The sequence below is a fragment of the Scomber japonicus genome, chromosome 6, assembly GCF_027409825.1.
Source record: "Scomber japonicus isolate fScoJap1 chromosome 6, fScoJap1.pri, whole genome shotgun sequence".
NCBI lineage: Eukaryota > Metazoa > Chordata > Actinopteri > Scombriformes > Scombridae > Scomber > Scomber japonicus.
The window spans coordinates 23,515,532-23,534,688 of NC_070583.1; the positions used below are offsets into that span (position 1 = coordinate 23,515,532).

At 40.0% G+C, this 19,157-nt stretch overlaps 1 protein-coding gene across 1 annotated transcript in view; it reads left to right on the forward strand.

The window, feature by feature from the left end:
- Positions 1-16,452, forward strand: part of rpa1 (replication protein A1) — a 34,331-nt gene extending 17,879 nt beyond the window's left edge. The window contains exons 13-17 of the mRNA XM_053321183.1: positions 4,536-4,665; positions 9,918-10,094; positions 10,845-10,952; positions 11,276-11,362; positions 15,653-16,452. Of these exons, the coding sequence (XP_053177158.1) occupies positions 4,536-4,665; positions 9,918-10,094; positions 10,845-10,952; positions 11,276-11,362; positions 15,653-15,757 (607 nt within the window). The 3' untranslated portion in view covers positions 15,758-16,452. The remainder of the gene's footprint in view (positions 1-4,535; positions 4,666-9,917; positions 10,095-10,844; positions 10,953-11,275; positions 11,363-15,652) is intronic.
- The last annotated feature ends 2,705 nt before the right edge of the window (positions 16,453-19,157 follow it).

Sequence of the window (19,157 nt, forward strand, 5' to 3'; positions counted from 1 at the left end):
TTGTAAATTCAGGTTATCTTGTTCTAATGAGTTTTATGAGAGATTATAGCTTGCTGTCGGTGTTAGTGGCCATTTTGATGCTGATGCATCCCTGTGGTTACATAACATGCCACATCACTGTGCACATCAGTCTCTGCACTTGTATGGCTTTTTGGACTCTAGGACAGGTGTCAGCAAGAACAAGGGTTTTCCCTGGCACATACTGCGCTACAGGAGTGTGTATCTTATGAGCCTCATAAGAAGACGCAGGCATCACAAAGGTACATTGTCTAGGCATCGGTTATTGACAATAAGCACAAATGACTTGTGATCTTCAATAGCCACAGAAACATTTTTGAAACTTGTTACAAGCCCCCATGCCAGTGAGACACTCCTTTTTAAATCTGAGCACAACATGTTTCTTCTTCTGTAAGACACTGGAACAGTATGCTACTGGTTTCTAGTCCTGCTGGAGGAGCACACCTCCCATGCCGTAACTGCTAGCCTCAGCTGAGACAGCTGTGTGTCTGGTGTCATCATAATAGGTGAGAACTGGTGTCGTTGTCAGCAGCACTTTTTATGTGTTCAAAGGCTGACTGCTGTGATTGGCCCCAAGTCCATCTTTTTCAGAAGCTCACACAGTGGTTGACCTATTGTTGAGAAGGGATGTCTGTCCCCAGATAGTTCACCATGCCCAGGACTCTTTTCAGTTCCTGAGCATGAACAGGTGGTGAAAGCTTGTGAATGGCCTCTACATTGTTCAGGTCAGGCCTGACTGTATGAGATGACCCAGGAACTTCTGGCCCTACCTGAGGGAGCATTTCTCTTTTTTGAGTTTCAAGCTGGCTGACTCAATGTGCTGCAGTGCTTCCTCTAGCACGATATCGTGTAACTCCATCAAGTCTTTATAGACAAGGATGTTGTCCATCAAGAACTCCACACCTTCCAGTCCCTGCAGAGTGTCCATTTTCCTCTGGAACATCTTAGGTGCGCTGGATATCCTGAAAAGTAGCCGCCTGAATTACTATCTGCCAAATGGCGTTATGAATGTTGTCAGCTTATAGCTGTCTGGATGCCACTCACAGCATCTATAGAGGAGAACATGGTTCGCCACTTAGCTTAGCAGTTACCTCAGTGAGGTAGGTAGGGTACACTGCCCCCTTTACACTTATTTATTCAGCTTTTTCAGGTTAATGTGTATCCTGGCTTTGCTGGTGTTCTTCTTGAGAACCACGACCATCGGCACAATCCAGTCAGTAGGCCGTGTCACTTGCTAGATGACACTAAGCTTTACACGATCAGGATTTTTGGGGCCGATCACCGATTAGTGAGTTTAAATAAATCGATCACCGATCCGATCACGTCTTCTTTGTCCACGCTCCGTTTCTTAAAGTCGGCATGCTCCTCCTCGTGTTCCCTATCCAGGTACATTTATGGTGTTGAACCATTTTGCAGATGCTTCCCCACGAGGTACTTTAGTGTTGCACAGATTGCAAATAGCTTATGTTTTATCTGTCTGCCCACAACACCCACATGTTTGTTTGAATCCGACAGCTAATGATTCAATATTCATAAAAACATATTGTCCGTCACATCGTGACAGGGCTCAGAACTAGCTGTCGGATTCAAACAAACATGTCGGTGGTGTGGAACTACTTCAGAGTAAATGAGACAGATAAAACACAAGCCATCTGCAATCTATGCAAAGGGAGCATCTACAAAAAGTTTCAACATGACGATATTGGTCGGATCGGTGAGTTAAGACATTACAGCCGATCTCACAAATTGCATAAAATGCAAAATATCGGCCGATCCAATATAGCCGATCAGATCGGCGTAAAGCCTAGATGCCACAGTTGTTTTCCAATTTATCTTGAACTTTCTGCAGCACTGGAGAGGCACATGGCATGTCATGTGTGTAGGAAAAAAAAAAAAAAATGGTTGAGCATTGTCCTTAACTTATTAATTGTATTGTATTCAAGTGTGAATAGGTAGGAATTTTTCTTGTAGTTAACAGTAGCCTTGAACATGCCAAGACACTGCAGCTCACCTCTGGGGCTGTCCAGTGGAATGTCTGCTGGTTCGGTGGTCTCTCTGGAGTTTGTGTGTGGAATGTGTCCTTATAGATGATATGAAAAGGAGTGGATTCCTTATGTACCTGCACAGTCCACTGTTCACTTGTCTTTTTTGCATTACACACTGAGCCTAAGAAATAGGATGGCTGGTCTGCCTACTCTGTGACCTCATTCACAGAAGATTTGCTGTTGTGGCACACTCTGGCCCAATTTCCCATTTCATGACAGAAATGGCATGTTGCTTTCCCTGCAGGATTTTTTTTCATCTGTTCTGAGTTGCGCTTTTTCACATTTACTACATTTTTTAATATAAAGATCTTTATGGAAAAATTATAAAATTTCAACAAAAGCAACAAAGTGCAGTCGGTGCCAAATGGCAATCATCTTTCCTCCTCTGCCATTTTTTAAACAAAATTCACAATTTACAAGACAAAAATACATTCAGTTCAATGATTATTCAGTTCAGTCTGGAAGTGCCTCATGAGTCTATGTCCGTTCATCAGATCAAAGATCCAGCACGTGCCAACAAAGGTTTTGACCCCTATCCTCCTGATGTCAGCAAGCATGCGTTTAATGACCATGTCGCTGTCAACCACAGTCTGTTGTACAATTGCACATCTGGTTTAACACACACTTTACTGATGATCATTTGGAACAGTTCTTTTTGTTTGGAGGGCATCTTTTTTCCAGCAGACAGTTATAGTTCAAATTTTAAAAAAACAAAAAACAATCCAGGGCCTTGCATAGGCCAGACCTCCTGTGTAACAGTCCATCAGGAGGCGTTGCTGAATTTCATCTTCATTACAAGAAATCACAAGACAATATTTTGTTGTTGCATAACTCCATGTTACAACCCAGCTCGTTAAATGAAAGATGTAACATAAAAACCAGATGTTAAGGTTCGAAACAAAATGATTTATTAACCAAGGATTACTCACAACACTAAGCAGAGGAAGTTTACAGAAATGAAACAAGGGCCGATTGCTGCTGCTCAAACAAACAAAAGACTATAACCAAAAGAGGACTCCTAAAACAGCTCCAACAGGAAGTCTGCTAACATAAATAAGCCACCGAATATCTCTAATTTTATTGTATTTGCATGCAATCTCTCTGCACTGTCCCAAAAATCTCTGCATGCTTAGTTGTGTGGCAAACTCCCTCTGGTTGTATGTCTTTATTGTCTGCACCAGTGTTAGGTCTGCCATTAGCTGAAGCCTACATGAGAGTCCTTTATCTCAATGACAATATCACACATATTTTCGTCCCTTGGTGCACCCCATTTACAATGCTTGAACAGTTCATACAGGGATCTAATGTAAAATTCTGCTTTTTCTTCTGGCCACTGCAGTTGCTGGTGAAAACATGCTCCTTTGTGGATAATATTCACAAACATGCTCCTTTGTGGTAAAAAAAAAGTTCTCATTGACTCTCTCGACATGATGTTGAAGGTCCGTTCTGGTGAAACATGAATGACTTTAAGATGTCTTCTGCCGCCAAGTGGACGGGCTAAGCATCTTTTTTTACTAGCCAAAAAAAGAAATGGCTGTTTATGTCATATATACATTTGTTTACATACATTTCATTGAGATAATCATTTTATGTTGAATGCAAATCTCTCAACTTTAGCAAATAGTTTTGAGTGACTGATCAAACATTGGATTTCCACATGATAGAATTATGATTTGTATAGTTGTTGAATGTTCAGCCAGTGAAAAATAGCATTAAAAAAACACATGCTGTATGTGTACACTGTACAGGGACAAACTTGAGTACATTTTTTCAAGCTGAGCCATCATGCCAGATATTTTATTACATGACTATTTTGGTACAAATATTTACCCACCAGGGTGATGGATATCCTTCTGAGATTTACTTGCCAAAGGGAAAATCTATCCGCATTTGGCAGTTGTTAATTTTGGAGCCTAGAAACCACCCATCTTTCTTCTTCTTCTGTTCTCCTTCTTCCTATTGTCTTCCCTGAATTACCAGGAACATTGGGTGAAAATAGGTTTCTGATATCACCGTAACAGCCCTGACCCTGGCCAGCTCATCTGTCCCTCTGCTCTTGATTCATTTCATAAGCCTCTCAGCCTGCCTTGCTTTCAGCTGAGCCACCCTTGCTTTGACAAACACAAATGGATGCTCTGCCTGGAACAAGATCTTTTTTTTTTAATGTAACTGTTAAATGGACAGCACACAGTCTGTTGACAGCCATGTGAACTGCAGTGTTTTGTGTCTCCTGCTTTGGTTCTGATGCATAAAAATGAATAAGGCCATACTAGTAGGCCTCAGTATACCAACACTATGACTCTCTGAAGTATACATCCAGTATTCTAAAATTAGTTTTTACACATAACTTTGATCTGGATTTTAGTTAAGTTATTTATTTTAATTTTATTAGTTCTTTTCCAACACTTTACATTGTTTACTGTGAGGAAGGTCAAATCAGTGGTGACTGATATTGTTTTTTCCCCCACATAGGTATGACAATGAGGGTCATGCCATGGATGGACAGTCTCTGACAGAGATGAAAGGTGGCAGCGGGGGAGGAAACACCAACTGGAAGTCTTTATCTGATGTTAAGAATGAGCACCTGGGACATGGAGACAAGGTACACACACATGCTCAGCTTCTCCCTGACACACTCAAACATTTAAGATAATGTAACTCCAGACATACTGTTATTCAGGGATGATTCTTTGAAGATATTCAAGGACAAACTCAAAGACCAGCATTGAATCTCAAACAACAAATATGAAATTGCTTACAGTCAAGCTGCATTTGTTTTTAAAATCTCTGGTAGTCATTGCAGGTCTTTATAGCCTTGCTGCAGTATAACTTTGTCACCACCAGTTCGCTCAAAATCATATCCCACTGAAGGATTCATATCTCCTGCTGCTCATCAGTCCCCTACATTGTGAATGTCCACTCACAGTCTGGGTGTATGGTTCTGGTGAAAATCATATGTATCTATTATTAATTATGTAGACTACATAGGCTCTATTTTTGCCATCTGTAATGAAATTACTGCCCTCAGATAAGTTAAGTAATATGTGTTCTTTAATTTTTCTCTTTTTATTTGCACTGCTGAGGCAAATGGTGCTCACAGAAGTGTGTAAATCATCCAAGACGAGTAATGGTGACCTGTGCAGAGATATTAACTTGTGTAATTTAACATAATTTAACATGGTCTGCATATTAGTAATTATCACAGTATGATGAAAAAAAATCACATTAAGGCGGAGACAATTAATAGATGCCAGCAATTATGATAGGGCACCAAGAGACATGAGAAGAGCAGTTTTACTCTGGCTGTAAAAGACAGTTGTAAGAGGCTGAAGTCGGCCATTGAGAAGCTCAAAGAAGACTTGACAATTCTTCTTTCCTTAGGAAAAGGAGACCTGCAAAAGTACATGGATTAAACAGGAGGGTTATCTGTAAGCCTCAATTATGGGAAATTATGGATATATATATGGAATAATTTCAGGTTTTTCATCCACTTGTGTAACTGTGTGCTTGTATTGCCACCCAAAGCTATGAGTGACCCTTCCATACTTCTGACACCCTCATAATTCTCTCTTATGGACAGATAGTACATGGCTTAACGCTTCTCTTTATGCCTCTTTTAGTATGGCCAGTTCAACTATTTTATCATCTGGAAGTCAACAATGCAGCTTAAGCAGTCCCATCTATTTCTTTTCTCTTCACTTCAATATCCCAAATCCTTACTGTAACCATTAGCCGCCTGTCAGGTGAAAGGCTTCTCTTGGCATTAGCTCCCTGCTGCTGAGGAGGAAAGGTTTGACCCTGGGCTATGGAGGCTCTTGCTCCTCCTCAGCATGGCATGTGATGAGTCTCGGTACTGACAAAGGAGCTGAGCCGAGGCTGTCCTCAACCCCACTGAGACATCCTATACACAGGGGCATGGGGGTCAGCCCTTTCAAGAACCCCCCCCCCCCCCCCCCCCCCCCCCGGCCCCCAACCAAAGTCTGTTGCAATTAATTGTCCCTGCCACAAAGTCTTTCTGTCACAAACTCAAGTTTCCACATTGCTCCCTTGCCCTCTCTGACAGTAAGTGGCTACCCTCCTCATGCTGGCTTGACACTGCATTTGTAAAGGCGAGAAACAAGTTCTTCTGTCTTCTGCCCACTGTGCTGCCCCGGTCAGTCACACACTAATTGAAGTGGTATTTGCTTGATTAATTGGGCCTGTTTTGGAAAATCAGCAGAGGTTGATGTCTGGTTTGTTCTTGGCAAATCAAAACAGTCATTAAAGAGAGCTTAGCCACCAGCTTGTGCTGAAACAGGTCGATTTTCTCTTATTTTGGCACTGTCATTTTCCACTCTCTTAAGAGCTTTTTAATTACCCAAAGTGACATGTAATACCAATTGTCCTGTGCTGGAAGTTAATTAGGGTTGAATGTCACTTGCATACTAACAAAATGGTCATTAAATGAAGAGAGGGGAAATAATTGATTTTTATCGTACTTCAGTGAGATGGTGTATAGAGTTTGATTGAAAGCCATTGAGAGTCAGCTTGGAGACACTGTGTCGAATTCAGAGTTATATTTCATATCTACAGCATGTCACACACCTGCCTCTTGGATGTTTCAGTTGCATCAAACTAATTCAGTAAATTGAGGAGCTTTAAAACCAGGTTTCTCACACTCTTAATCAAATAAAGGATGGTGAAGTGGTGGAAAAGACTCTTGGAAACACCTTTGGGGATGAGTTCTCTTAGCGCCAGTTCCACTCAGTCTTGGTGATTACTGAAGATCCATGGGCTAGTCTCATCACTAAGCCAAGATCACAGGGCGGCTCAGCACCATGTCCTGCAGAATAGTAGGCCCCTGTGTGGTGCAAGGAAAGCTGGACATTCTCCTTTAGAGCCTACCGACCAAGTGAGGCTCCAGCTGGCAAACAAATTCTCTGTCTTAGAGAATATCCATAAGACAGATCATCCAGTATTTCTGCTGTCCCTTACTCTGGCATCAGCATGTAGAAACCCACCGACAACTCCAAAGTACCACGCTCCAGCTCTGGTGAATGAACAGCTTGCAGGCCTGGGAGACTTTCCAGCTTCTCGTCCCTCCCCCACGACCTCCCACTTGGGTAGGTGTGTGCTGCACCAGGAAGAGGGAGGGTGGTCACAGGGGGCTTGTGCAACTAACAACGATGAGGCCCAGGCCCATGCTCTGGCAGTGTCACCCAAAAGCACGTGTTGTGGGATTATCTATGGTACGACACGACAAGGACCTACTGGTACCCCAGAACGTTAGCATCTGATAATGATACCAAGATACCTGATCTTTTACACAAATATGTGTCTATATCTTCTTCTGAAGCAGTCTGAGCTCAACCTCTATAGCTCTAAGAAGCTGTACAGGATTTTAAAACACTCAATTTACCGGACTCTTATAAGCATTGTATTATGTAACCTTGCTTTGGAGATGTAAAGTTTAACCCCAAGCAACCAACTGGCAGCTTTTTAGCAGAACTCCCCAAATTCTCTGAAATAACTGGGTATTACTGCATCCAGTCACAAATATTGTTTTTTTTTTAACTCGCCAATTATTAATACCATCTAACCCCACTCCTGTTGTACTCGCATCTTTAATGAACGTCTCAGAGGTCTGCACATTGTTCGATAATCAAAGCCTGTCTATATATATTCCCACAACAATGAACTGGCTGACCATTTTGATTCGTCTGCTTGTCTTCACCAAATATTAAGTTCTCAGAAAGAAAGCAGCTTTGGATAAAAGATAGTATTCGCAGCAGTGAAAGGGAATGTAGGAAACCAGAACACAGATGTGAAAAAATATCCAAATACGTTGCAGTATTATGGAGTTATTATTACACTACAGCAACATGATTAAGAATGGGAGAACACATTATTTTTTGGAACTTAAATCTGCCCATCAATATAACAGTAGATTTTATTTAAAACTGCAATCAGTTGGTAAGGCCAGCCCCTCACCTGTAACAGTGTGAACCACTTTTATCCCATTACCTTGTCTAAACTTTTGGAAAGAGTGTAATACATGAGATTGTCTTCCAGCCCTTTTGATATAATAATAGATAAAGTTTTACTAAACGTAATGGAATCTGTCAGGCCCTATTATCTTTCTGTTTTTAACAGTTCCTTGTCTAATAGTTGTGTCCTCTAATTATTTTAAACTGCTTGTGTGAACCCACTGTTAAAAAACCTGGGCTGGATCCCTGCCTCCCTCAAATCTGTACACCAGTTTTTTCCAGTTGCCTTTTTATATCAAATTTTTAGAAAAAACTAGGTCCGAGCAATTTCTCTCTGCAATTGAAAATGAAATGGAAGTATCACAGCACGGAGACCGCCCTGCTCAAGGTTACCAATGACCTTTTTAATGGTTTCTGATAATGACATGTGCTCAGTCCTTGTACTCCTGGACCTTAGCGTAGCCTTTGACACGATTGATCACAGTATCCTGTTAGACAAGACAGTCTTGGTACAGCTTTAGAATGGTTTTCATCTTTCCCGTCAAATAGAAGGTTCTGTGTCTCTTTGAACAACTATATATCTCTTTCTTGTCTTCTGTTAAGCAGGATTTGCCTTAGTTGTCGGTTGTGAAACCTATTTTATTTTATTTTTACATGCTCCACATGATACGAAGATGCAGCTACTCGTTAGATACACAGACCCCAGAATCCCGAATGCACTTTAAAATCGCCCTCATGATGTCAAAAACTGGATGTCAAAATATCTGCCCAAGGAAATCCAGCTGACTGCCTCAGTGATGCCCTTCTTAAAACAAACTTTAATTGGAGAACCTTTCCTGATTTTACTTAAGTTTGAATTTTCTTTGACTGTCTTTAATCTTTTTTCTTTTTTTTATGTTAAAAATGTTTGTGCTCTATAAATAAAGATGATGATTATTATATTACTAAAGCTATAAAATCCAACAATACAGAGGAGCATGAAGTCAAAACCATAGAATCCACTTAGAAAGGTGTTTTATTTAAACTTTTTATTGATTCTTTAAAACTGTTTTTTTTACATTAAAAATGAATACAAAATGCTAGATGAGTGAAATAGTTAAAGGTTCCTTGTGGGCGTTGTTTGTTTTTAAATATATAGCAGTTATTCTTTTTTCATCCTTTTTGGAGAAACTCTAGTTATACTGTGAACATAACATGGTTGGCAGCCCTTTTGGTGCCTTTGACCTTCATCAGAGTGCACAGGGGCGTTGTGCCCCCTCTGTTTTCACAGCCAAGAAGACAATGTCCAAAGCAATCAGCTATTAGGGTCCAAAAGCCATCTGTGTTGTGCATTAGGGCCTCTGCTACATGAGAAATACCAGAGGAGAAGAGGTGCTGTTACTCATCTGCAACCTAGTTAAAAGTTTTCAACTGTTCATTACAGCACATTACAGAGCCCCTTTTTCTATGCATCTATTTCACATTCAATGTAAAATTCATGTCACTTGCTTAGGTATTTTCCATGCCGACTAGGAATGTTTCCTAAAAGCTGTTTATGTGCAGCCAGTTTACTAAAGCTTGCCTCCACACTGCAGAAGTAACAGCTACCTCACTAGTTTGCATTTTGTGTCAGTGGAATTAAGATTCTGGTGGGGGGTGTGCATCTGCTGCACAAATGTTGCTTTCTGACTGTTTGCATATTCCACTAGATGCTCCAGAAAATGTCATGTTTATTTTGTGCTGTTTTAATTCTTTGTATGTGCTTGTTATCATATTTAATATACAAAATTCAAAGTTTGTTATAGAGCGAAGACTACATCTAAAGTACACCCAAAAAATGCATTTCAGGATCTTTATTTGACAATGAACTTTAGTTTATATGACTTTTTGTTTGTTCTTCCTTTTTTAGGCAGACTACTTCTCCTGCCTAGCTACCATAGTGTACCTGCGCAAGGAAAACTGCCTTTACCAGGCCTGCCCGAGCCAAGACTGCAACAAGAAAGTGGTAGACCAGCACAATGGCATGTTCCGCTGTGAAAAGTGTGACAAAGAGTTCCCTAACTTCAAGTACCGCCTCATCCTTTCTGTAAGTGATTCAGCACTGGGTTCCCTAAAACTTCTACCTGGCTCATGCACTCACACAAAAGTATATATGCAAATGCAAAAAGTTTAGATGCCTGTTCTTCCTGCTTCGTCCTGAGCAGATGCTTCTGCAGAGGCGATAGCCATCATCATTCTAGTGCTCCTTTCTAGTTCGTTATTGCCACAGTCTGTTCTTTGTATTTAAAGCTGCTTCTCTTGCAACAGAGACTGACAAGGGCAAATTTTAGATTCTTTACACTTACGCTTACATTTTTTCATACTGTTCTGTATTCTGAAAATATAGGCCCATTTTTCTCTGCTCATTTGCGACGAACATTCATAAAGCTATAAACATTGAATACAAAAACTCAACAGACAGTCAGCAACAGAGCAATTGCAGCGAGGCATCTGAAATAAGCTGCTTTTGTTTTGTACTACTCACCAGGACATATTGTTATTCTTCACAAGATGTAACTTAAGCTGTGCATCCAGCTTAAGTGCATCTAATTTGCATCGGCTGTATGTATCACAAGTGCACAGTGACTGTGTGTTTTGCCAGCAGGATATAGGCTAATTAGAAGATGAGATGCGTGTTTAGTTAACAACAAACCATATTCAAGCATCCGCAAACCATCAAACAAACAACACAGCAAGACACCCCTATAAAGAATCTTAAACATGAATGCATTGATCTGTACTTTCGTGTGGTTCTAACTACTCTTCACTCTTGCCTTTTGTTTTCTGTATCTCTCAGGCCAACATTGCAGATTTTGGGGACAACCAGTGGGTGACTTGCTTCCAGGAGAGTGCAGAGGCCATTCTTGGCCAGAACGCAGCTTACCTTGGGCAGCTCAAGGAATCGGTAAGAATCCCCTTTTTAATGTAATACAGACTGAAGGAAATAGTCATTAGAAGTGCTAAACCCCAGGCTTTGTTACTGCTAGACATAAACACTCACACACACACTCCTGCATAGGCAAATATGTGTTAGAGACACCTACCGTGCTTTGTTTCTTCAAGGTATAATTACATAAATTAGTCTTTTTCATTGTTTAATTCAGGAAAAATGGTTACCTACTTGAGTTTGAGCCTGAAACTCTGATCATACTAACATCTGATTAAATTAAAATGTTGATTTGTTTCATGAACATTGAGCTAATCCATTTTATTGTCTCTCAATTTCAGAATGAAGCTGCTTTTGACGAAATCTTCCAACAAGCCAACTTCCACTCTTTTGTCTTCCGCAACAGAGTGAAGCTAGAAACGTATAACGTAAGTAAAGCAGGAGTGTGTGTGTGTGTGTGTGTGTGTGTGTGTGTGTGTGTGTGTGTGTGTGTGTGTGTGTGTGTGTGTGTGTGTGTGTGTGCGCGCGCGCTTTGTATTCTTTGGTTGTTTTGCCCAGTCATTAAAAAAAACAACAACAACTAACCTGCTTTCATTTTGACTGACAGTGCAATCTTTAAAAAAAGAGCAACATTCTAGGTCATGCTGCTCATTTTCAGTGGCTTTGTGAAGGGTGCACACACAGATTAGTCGCGGTCACTATTTCCTGTAGGCCACACAGATAGAGGTTTGTTTTGAGGGAAGCACATAAAAGAATTGATTGGACTGGGACTCTGAGCAGGAAGTCTGGAGCAGAGCCAGAGGCTGCATCCGCCTTCAACACACAGAAGAGGCCACTGTGTCTGTCACATTCAGCTCAGCATCCTAACAGCCAGTGGCACGGCTACAAGCATGTACTGGCTGCTGCCTCCAAACCCCATATTCCTTCAACAGAGACACCTGCAAAGCCCTCTTTCAGTTTATTTTCTCCTTCTAAATTCAACAAGCCAACCATTGTGCCGCGCTGTCGTACGTTGTCATGTCTACAGTGTTGTATAGGCTCGATGTGGGACAAAGCGGTAACAAATATTGACACCCATCCATCCTGTTTTTTCCCAACAGGGTTTATCATTTATAATTCAATCAAGCACTTGCAGCACTTGTGTGTGTGATGTAATTATGACCTGTAATACCATTTAGACACTAAAACACTTTCTCAGCACAATTAAAGGTCACCCTGACTATAACTAATGGTGGGAAGGTAGAGTTCAGATTTGTAGCCGTATGCGTACAGATGTGGTATTAAACTTGAAACAATACATTGATTTGTTAATCAGGGGAAAATAACCAGCAATGACTTTGATCATTTAATTCATTTGTAAGCAGAATTCACCATGAAATCAAATATGAAAATACTTAATTGCAGCCTCATAGAGATAAGTGTTGCTATCAACTCAACTATAACTGCATTACATAAAAGATAACAGAGCTCCAACAAAGGATTATTTTCATTAATCATGCTGATTATTTTCTCGATGAATCGTTTGTCCATAAAATGTCAGTAAATATAAAATAGGCCATTATAATTTCTCTGTCAGAGGTAACATCTATAAATGACAGCAGTACAAAACCATCATATCTTAACAACGATCTTAATCGACTGATCTTTCCAACCCTAGAAGATAATGATGTTTTGATTTTCTATGTGCTGCCTCACATCACTCTGAACCAAAGTTCATATGAGCACAGTGTCCTATTTTAGTATATTTATCAAAGCATAAACACAAACATGATGTTTGTTCATGTGGGTGTGATGCGTAATGTAATTATTTTCAAACACATCAATACAGTATTTTGAGATTCAAAATATATTATTTAGATATTGAGAGTAACACTTGAAGGTAATTGTGTTGCAACTCTCAACATGTCAGTGGACGAGTGATTTTATTAATGTCAAAACACAAATATAAAGTTCTTATTGCTCAGTACTGAAGTCACTATCTCACCTGTAATCAGGACTGGCTGTTTGCAGCTGTGATAGTCCAGCTGTTGTACTGTTATTAAGGTCTCGTTGTCCCTTCAGGCTATGTTTTAACATTATTACTGATTCAAGGATGTCACTGATGGGGGGGAAAAAAGGCCAGACAGAACATAAAAAACCATTCAATGCCTTTCATTGCAGCACAGCCCCACAATCAGTGTAGACCCAGTTTTCAACACAAATCCGGCCTGACAAGAGTGAGGATCACTAATTACATGATGAAGTCTTTTACTGCTTTGAGGCTACAGGGCAGGGCAGAGGTGTGAGTGTAGAGTAGTAGAGTAGTGAAGTGGGTTTCAACACTGGTCCTCCTTTAGTGCTGCTGGCTGTCTGTTACAGCAAAGATCAACTGCACTTAGTCAGCTTTCCAGGGCTGGGTAACAACCACTGGTGTACTATTGTGTACAAGGATGACATATAAAGATTATGTGTAGTTGAGGATTTAGAGTGAACATTTGATAGATTTTGAAGTTACTCATTAGACGCTGGTGTATGAGTCAATGTTCTGTCGACTCGTTTCTCTCCGCCGCTCTCCTTTTTAGATGCCGGGCAGGAGGATAACATGTCTGGTTTTGTGTATATGTTCTTTTCTTTGGCTATCTTGTGCTGTAAGTGTTCCTGGCAAGTTTAAAGCTGTTAGAAGAAGGTCGCAGTAGAACAAATTTCTGTGTTTTTCCTCTAGCGCTCATGTGTACATACACTTGCAGTGTTGGCTGTAGGAGGGTGGTTCAGCACAGGTTGTCCAAGTGTGGCTCAACACCCGACTTGGCTGTGTGGTGTTGGCTGCTCGCAGATTCACACACAGTTAGTCACCCACCCATCAAACGCAACCACAATTTACTTCACCGTCAGTATAGGAAGAAGAAAACACTGTTCATCGTTTTATAGATTAAAATCTGTTTAGAAAATTAAAACGATTTGAATGTCTTTATGTCGGAGTGACATTTGTGGTATTTAATAACATCTGGTTTGTGTTTTGAAATTTTCAAGAGCCGTTTTATTTCTATAGAAGATGTATTTAATTTCAAGTCTTCCTCAACATTGATTAGAAGGGATAATAAATGTGTTTTTGATCTATAGGAAGGATTTAATTCAGCTTTGTTCAACTAAACTAAATCGAGGAGCAGATGTGAATGTTACTACTTAGTTTAGTTATTTCCATTTGAAAAGAAACATATTGGATTTTTCTCCTCTTGCTGAAATGTAACCACAGTGTCAAAGGAGCTGCCATATAGGAATGTGTAGGTCTTAATTAGGTCTTCACCTTTAATATGATAACATCTTTTGCATAGAGGATTACCTTCATGTCACAGAATTAAACATCTTGTTATTCTTAGACATCAATCTCTGACAACCTTCTTAAAAGCCCAGATGGCCGTTTGATAACATTTGAAGGTACTCAGTGGAGTTTATTGGAAACATTTACATTCAGTATTACTCACCAGACACAACCTTGAGGCATGATGCACATGTTGAATGTGTTTCCTGTCTCTATAAAACATTTGCAAAGCACATAAATAAATAAAAAAAATTATAATACCTACATATTTTCTTTCCATGTTTAGCCTGCAGTCCTCTTATTCCTTCCGTCTGACACATTATCACGTTTCTTGCAGCGTTACCTCAGCCAACTGATCAGTGATATAATCCAGAAATCCTCAGCCAGAATGTGTATCATATCGCTCACATGTATGCTGCTACACTTGTGTACACAGCACAGACAAGACGGGGATCACTCGTAAAAAACATGGCTGCATAACACTACTAGAGACGCAACAGGGTGCCTTTCAACCACCGCTGCTAAGATATTTCCAGAGTCTTCAAACTCTCTTCTGTCTGCCTTGATCACAAGTATTTCTCCTACTGCAAAGTAAAGAGGGTCTTAACCTGTTTTTCTACTTCACAACTATCTCCCAACCCTCTACTAAAAAATTAGCAAGCTGTGACATGTTTATTTTTGTCAATGTATCAACAAAATATCACTATTTTAATATCATGGCTAAGGTAATTTTAATGTATTTCAAAATATGATGATGCAATTTTCATATATTTTATATAATGTCAACACACCAAACAAAGAGATTTATAGTGGGCTATTCTTTAAGACTGTGGGCACCAAACAAAAGGAATATGAATTACATTTCATCCACTTTAGCAGCGGAGGATTAATGGAGACAAAATGAGTGTAGCCCGTGTTTAAATGCAGAGAGTAATAATAGCCCTGGTAGAAATGACCTTCCACTGTCTAGACAGCTGTGGAGGTGGTGATGGCTTTGAAAGCTGCCTCTTTTTGTATGAAACCTTCAGAAGAATGCAAACACAATACAGTTCAAATGTTTCGCATTAACCCACTTTGTCATGGGGGAAGGGAAGATGTGTTGCAGCAGACGAGTAATATATTGCATGTATGGTTGTTTTGCATGTGTTTTTTGTTAACATCTTGTAGCTTTACATTTAATACATCTACATTATTTTAATATAGGGGGGGGAAAACTACAGCTAAATGAGATTTGAAGGATATTTTTTGACATTGAAGGAGCAGTAGACCTCGGTGCTGGTGGATGTGTTAAACATGATGAAATTGTGTCTTGTCTCGTGACCCTGGATTTCACTGTGAAGAAAGTGTGTGTGTGTGTGTGTGTGTGTGTGTGTGTGTATATCACCTGAATTGGTTTTCCTATTGTTTTTTTTTTTGACAGGATGAATCCAGGATCAAGGCTACAGTGATGGATGTGAAGCCCGTTGACCATAGGGACTACTGCAAGAGGTTGATCATGAACATCAGGAAAATGGCTGCTCAGTAGGAAACTGTGATCGAAGCCAAGTGTTAAGTTTCCTTTGTTTCTGTACAGACCAACAAATAGCTCTAAATGTACGATATGTTGTCTTCATATCAATTGTGTGTAGTTTTTTTGTTCTTTCTTTTTACTACCCTTTGAATGAGTAATACTCAAAGTACTGATGGAGTACCAGTGGAGTGACAGTTCACCTTTCCTTTGTGAAATAATGATCAGTGGCCTGTTTGTGGAAACTGTTTTTTTGTTGGTGAACATAACAGACATGGGTTTTTTTTTTCTTTTTGATATTTGGGGATAGGAACAGAGAGTGGGTCAGTTAGCCACAAAAGAAATCATCACTGTCTGTCTTAAGTCAGCCCGTTGTTACTGCATGCATTGTGATGTCATGTGGGGGATGGTAGTTGCTTTAAGCAGAAGAACAGCACAGTAGCGAGCACTCTTTTTACCCTCTGACGAGCACTCAAAATGACTGGGCTGGACCTGCACACCCCTGATAAGAACGTTTATTCTTGACTATTTTTTTTTTGCTCTCTCTCTCACATACTTGCAAACATAAGCACATATACACATGGACAGTGCAGACTTGATGGGAAATGTACTGCCTTCTATTTAAGTAGATACAAGATGTTCATATTTTCAATGCCTGGGAACGTCTGTAGTTCAGTCTCTTTTTTTCTTTTTTTTTTTTTTGTTATAATAAATATTGAAAATAAAGATGTTTGTAATCAAATCATTGTTTGTTGTACTCTCTTGTTTGACTCTCACAGGTGTACTTGTCTTAATCTTAGTATTGTATGTACATATCAGTAATGTTATTTGACACAAGAATCACTTACAGCAGCAGATTTTGAACTCCTCCTATAGAGGACAAGCGAAAACATGTAGACTTTTCTTTTTTTTTTTAGGACTTGCACTATGTTTAAGAGATTTATTCAAGGGCTGGCACACAATGCCCTCTATCTCCTCAGGTTTCGCTCAGATGTGCAACAGATTCCCCTGCAAACCTGACTTTCATGTTGTATTAAAGCAGAACATCAGTGAAGCAGCACCTCCCCATTTCTCCTCTGATAACGTCTCGTTTCTGCTGAGCGCTGCATCTGTTGCCTGTAGTGTGCAGAGATGGATTAAACCTGTCTTTAAATGCTAAGGAAAGGTAACTTCTACTTATTTCGCCAGCCGTGCTTGGAGATATTGATTTGAGTTTTCCTACAACTGTGCTCACTATGCTGTTCCCTTACTATAACTTAATGTACTTCCTCTATCACTTCCTAGATGTAATAAAATCTATGTCTTTCAAGAACACTAAGTCAGATATTGTTGTAAGTAGTGCCAAAAGTTGTTAGTTATTAAATAATAATAATAATACTAATAACTTTATTTTGTATAGCCCTGCTCCCAAAGGTTTGCCTTCTGGTGCGGGGGATGGACAGGAGGCCCAAGTCGGCAAGTCCCGTGAAGAGTGGTAGACATGGAGAAGGTCCGTTAGGTACAGGGGTGCATTGGGGGCATGAAGCGATTTAAAGGAGAGGAGAAGAAGTTTAAAAGTGATGCGGAATTTAATTGGAAGCCAGTGCAGCTGTTTGAGTGTGGGGGTGATTTGCTGCCAGGGTTTTGTTCGAGTGAGAACCCTGGCAGCTGAGTTTTGGACGTGTTGGAGCCTGTCCAGCGTCTTATTGGGGACCCCATACAAGATGGCATTGCAATAGTCCAGACGTGAGGTGATGAATGCATGTATGAGAGTCTCGGCAACTGAGTCAGAGAGTGAAGGACGGAGTCTTGAAATGTTCCTTAGGTGGAAGAAGGCGGATTTGGTGACAGATTTAATGTGTGTGTCATATGAGAGTGTGGAGTCCAAAATAACACCAAGATTGCGCACCTCCGAGGACAGCGAGATGCAGGAGCCATCAACTTGAAGGACAAGATCATCAACTTTGTGGAGCAGATTCTTGGGAGCGACAACCATGAGTTCTGTCTTCTGACTGTTGAGCAGGTTGGTGGTCATCCAGACTTTTATGTCATGCACCCCATCCCTACCTCAGACCACTAGTCAATCATACAACAGCTACAGATGGGGCTCGATAGGACTTGGTGGCTCTTTTAGCTATCTGAAGTGAAACATTTTATTCAGTGATGCACATAGCACTGCAGAGAGAGAAAAAAAAACAAGGTTTGTACTTCTGCCAGGGTAAATCTAGCAGTCTCCCCAGGGAGTCAGGTCTAGCAAGTTATTTTCGGCCTGTATTTACATCCGGATCCCATAAGCTTTCATTTAAAACAGGGAAACTCTAGCTATTGTTCAAGCCTCAACTTAAGTGAAGTCACTTGATAATTCAATTCTCAGACCTGCTTTTTCTCATTTTAATGAAGCTGATTACACAACTCTAAGAAAAGAATTACATTAGGAAACATTTATATATAGATTTTGTGATTGGCAGATTTACATTTGTTACTTAGGAATAGTTTGCTCTTGCTGTCTTAGCAGATGAGCATGTCTAAATAAAATAATCAAAATTAAAATGTTGATTAAAAGGACGCTCTGCAAAGGTCAAGGGGTGGTTTTCTGTATTGTCACCACACCCGTATACTTAAAATGGAAATTCAAATCTATTGAGGGAACTTTACATAGATGGTTTCATTTTATGGTTGTTAAATTACACAAAGACCTTTGTTAGTATGAAGAATTACTGCTAATCAAAGCCATTAAATCATTACGTTAGACTGTGGAAAATACAATTTGAAATTGAGGTATAAATAAACAGAAATAACTTCACTATATTGATGATACAGTACATGGAAGGCAGAATACACTCCAATCATTCAGTTACACACAATATATTGTAGAAATTACTTAATATACGACTGGCTGAGAGGTCCCTGCTGAGAGACTTGTCTCACATTATGGGGACCCTGCAGCTAGTGCTGAACAGTGGCATTAACGCTAAATTAAACCTATTTCTGTCATAATGTAACACTGGAGCTGAATAATTAGCATGCATGGTATTAAAGCTCAGTATGACACTTGTGTTTGCAGCTTTTCCAATGGTACTTTCATTTGGACATTGCACTGTTTGCTCGTCATCAATTACTTGATGATAACTCACAGTTTGACGACCCTGTAATTGGCTGGACTCATTCATCATCAACCGTTAGATAATAGTGGTGTCGGTGTTATGCTAACTTCTTGTGCAGTAGATGGACAACTAATTTTCTGTCTTACACACTGTTCATTCATTCCCTAGATTTTGTTTAACCTTTTAAGCAATTTAATATTCTCCCTGTAGGTAACTTTATTGCAGCTGTGGGCGTTGATGCTGGAGGCTGTATTGTCTGGAGCAATCCCTACTGACAGGGGCTCCAAAGGCAAATTTGTACCAGGTGAAGGGAGTGAATGAAGGACCTCTCTAGA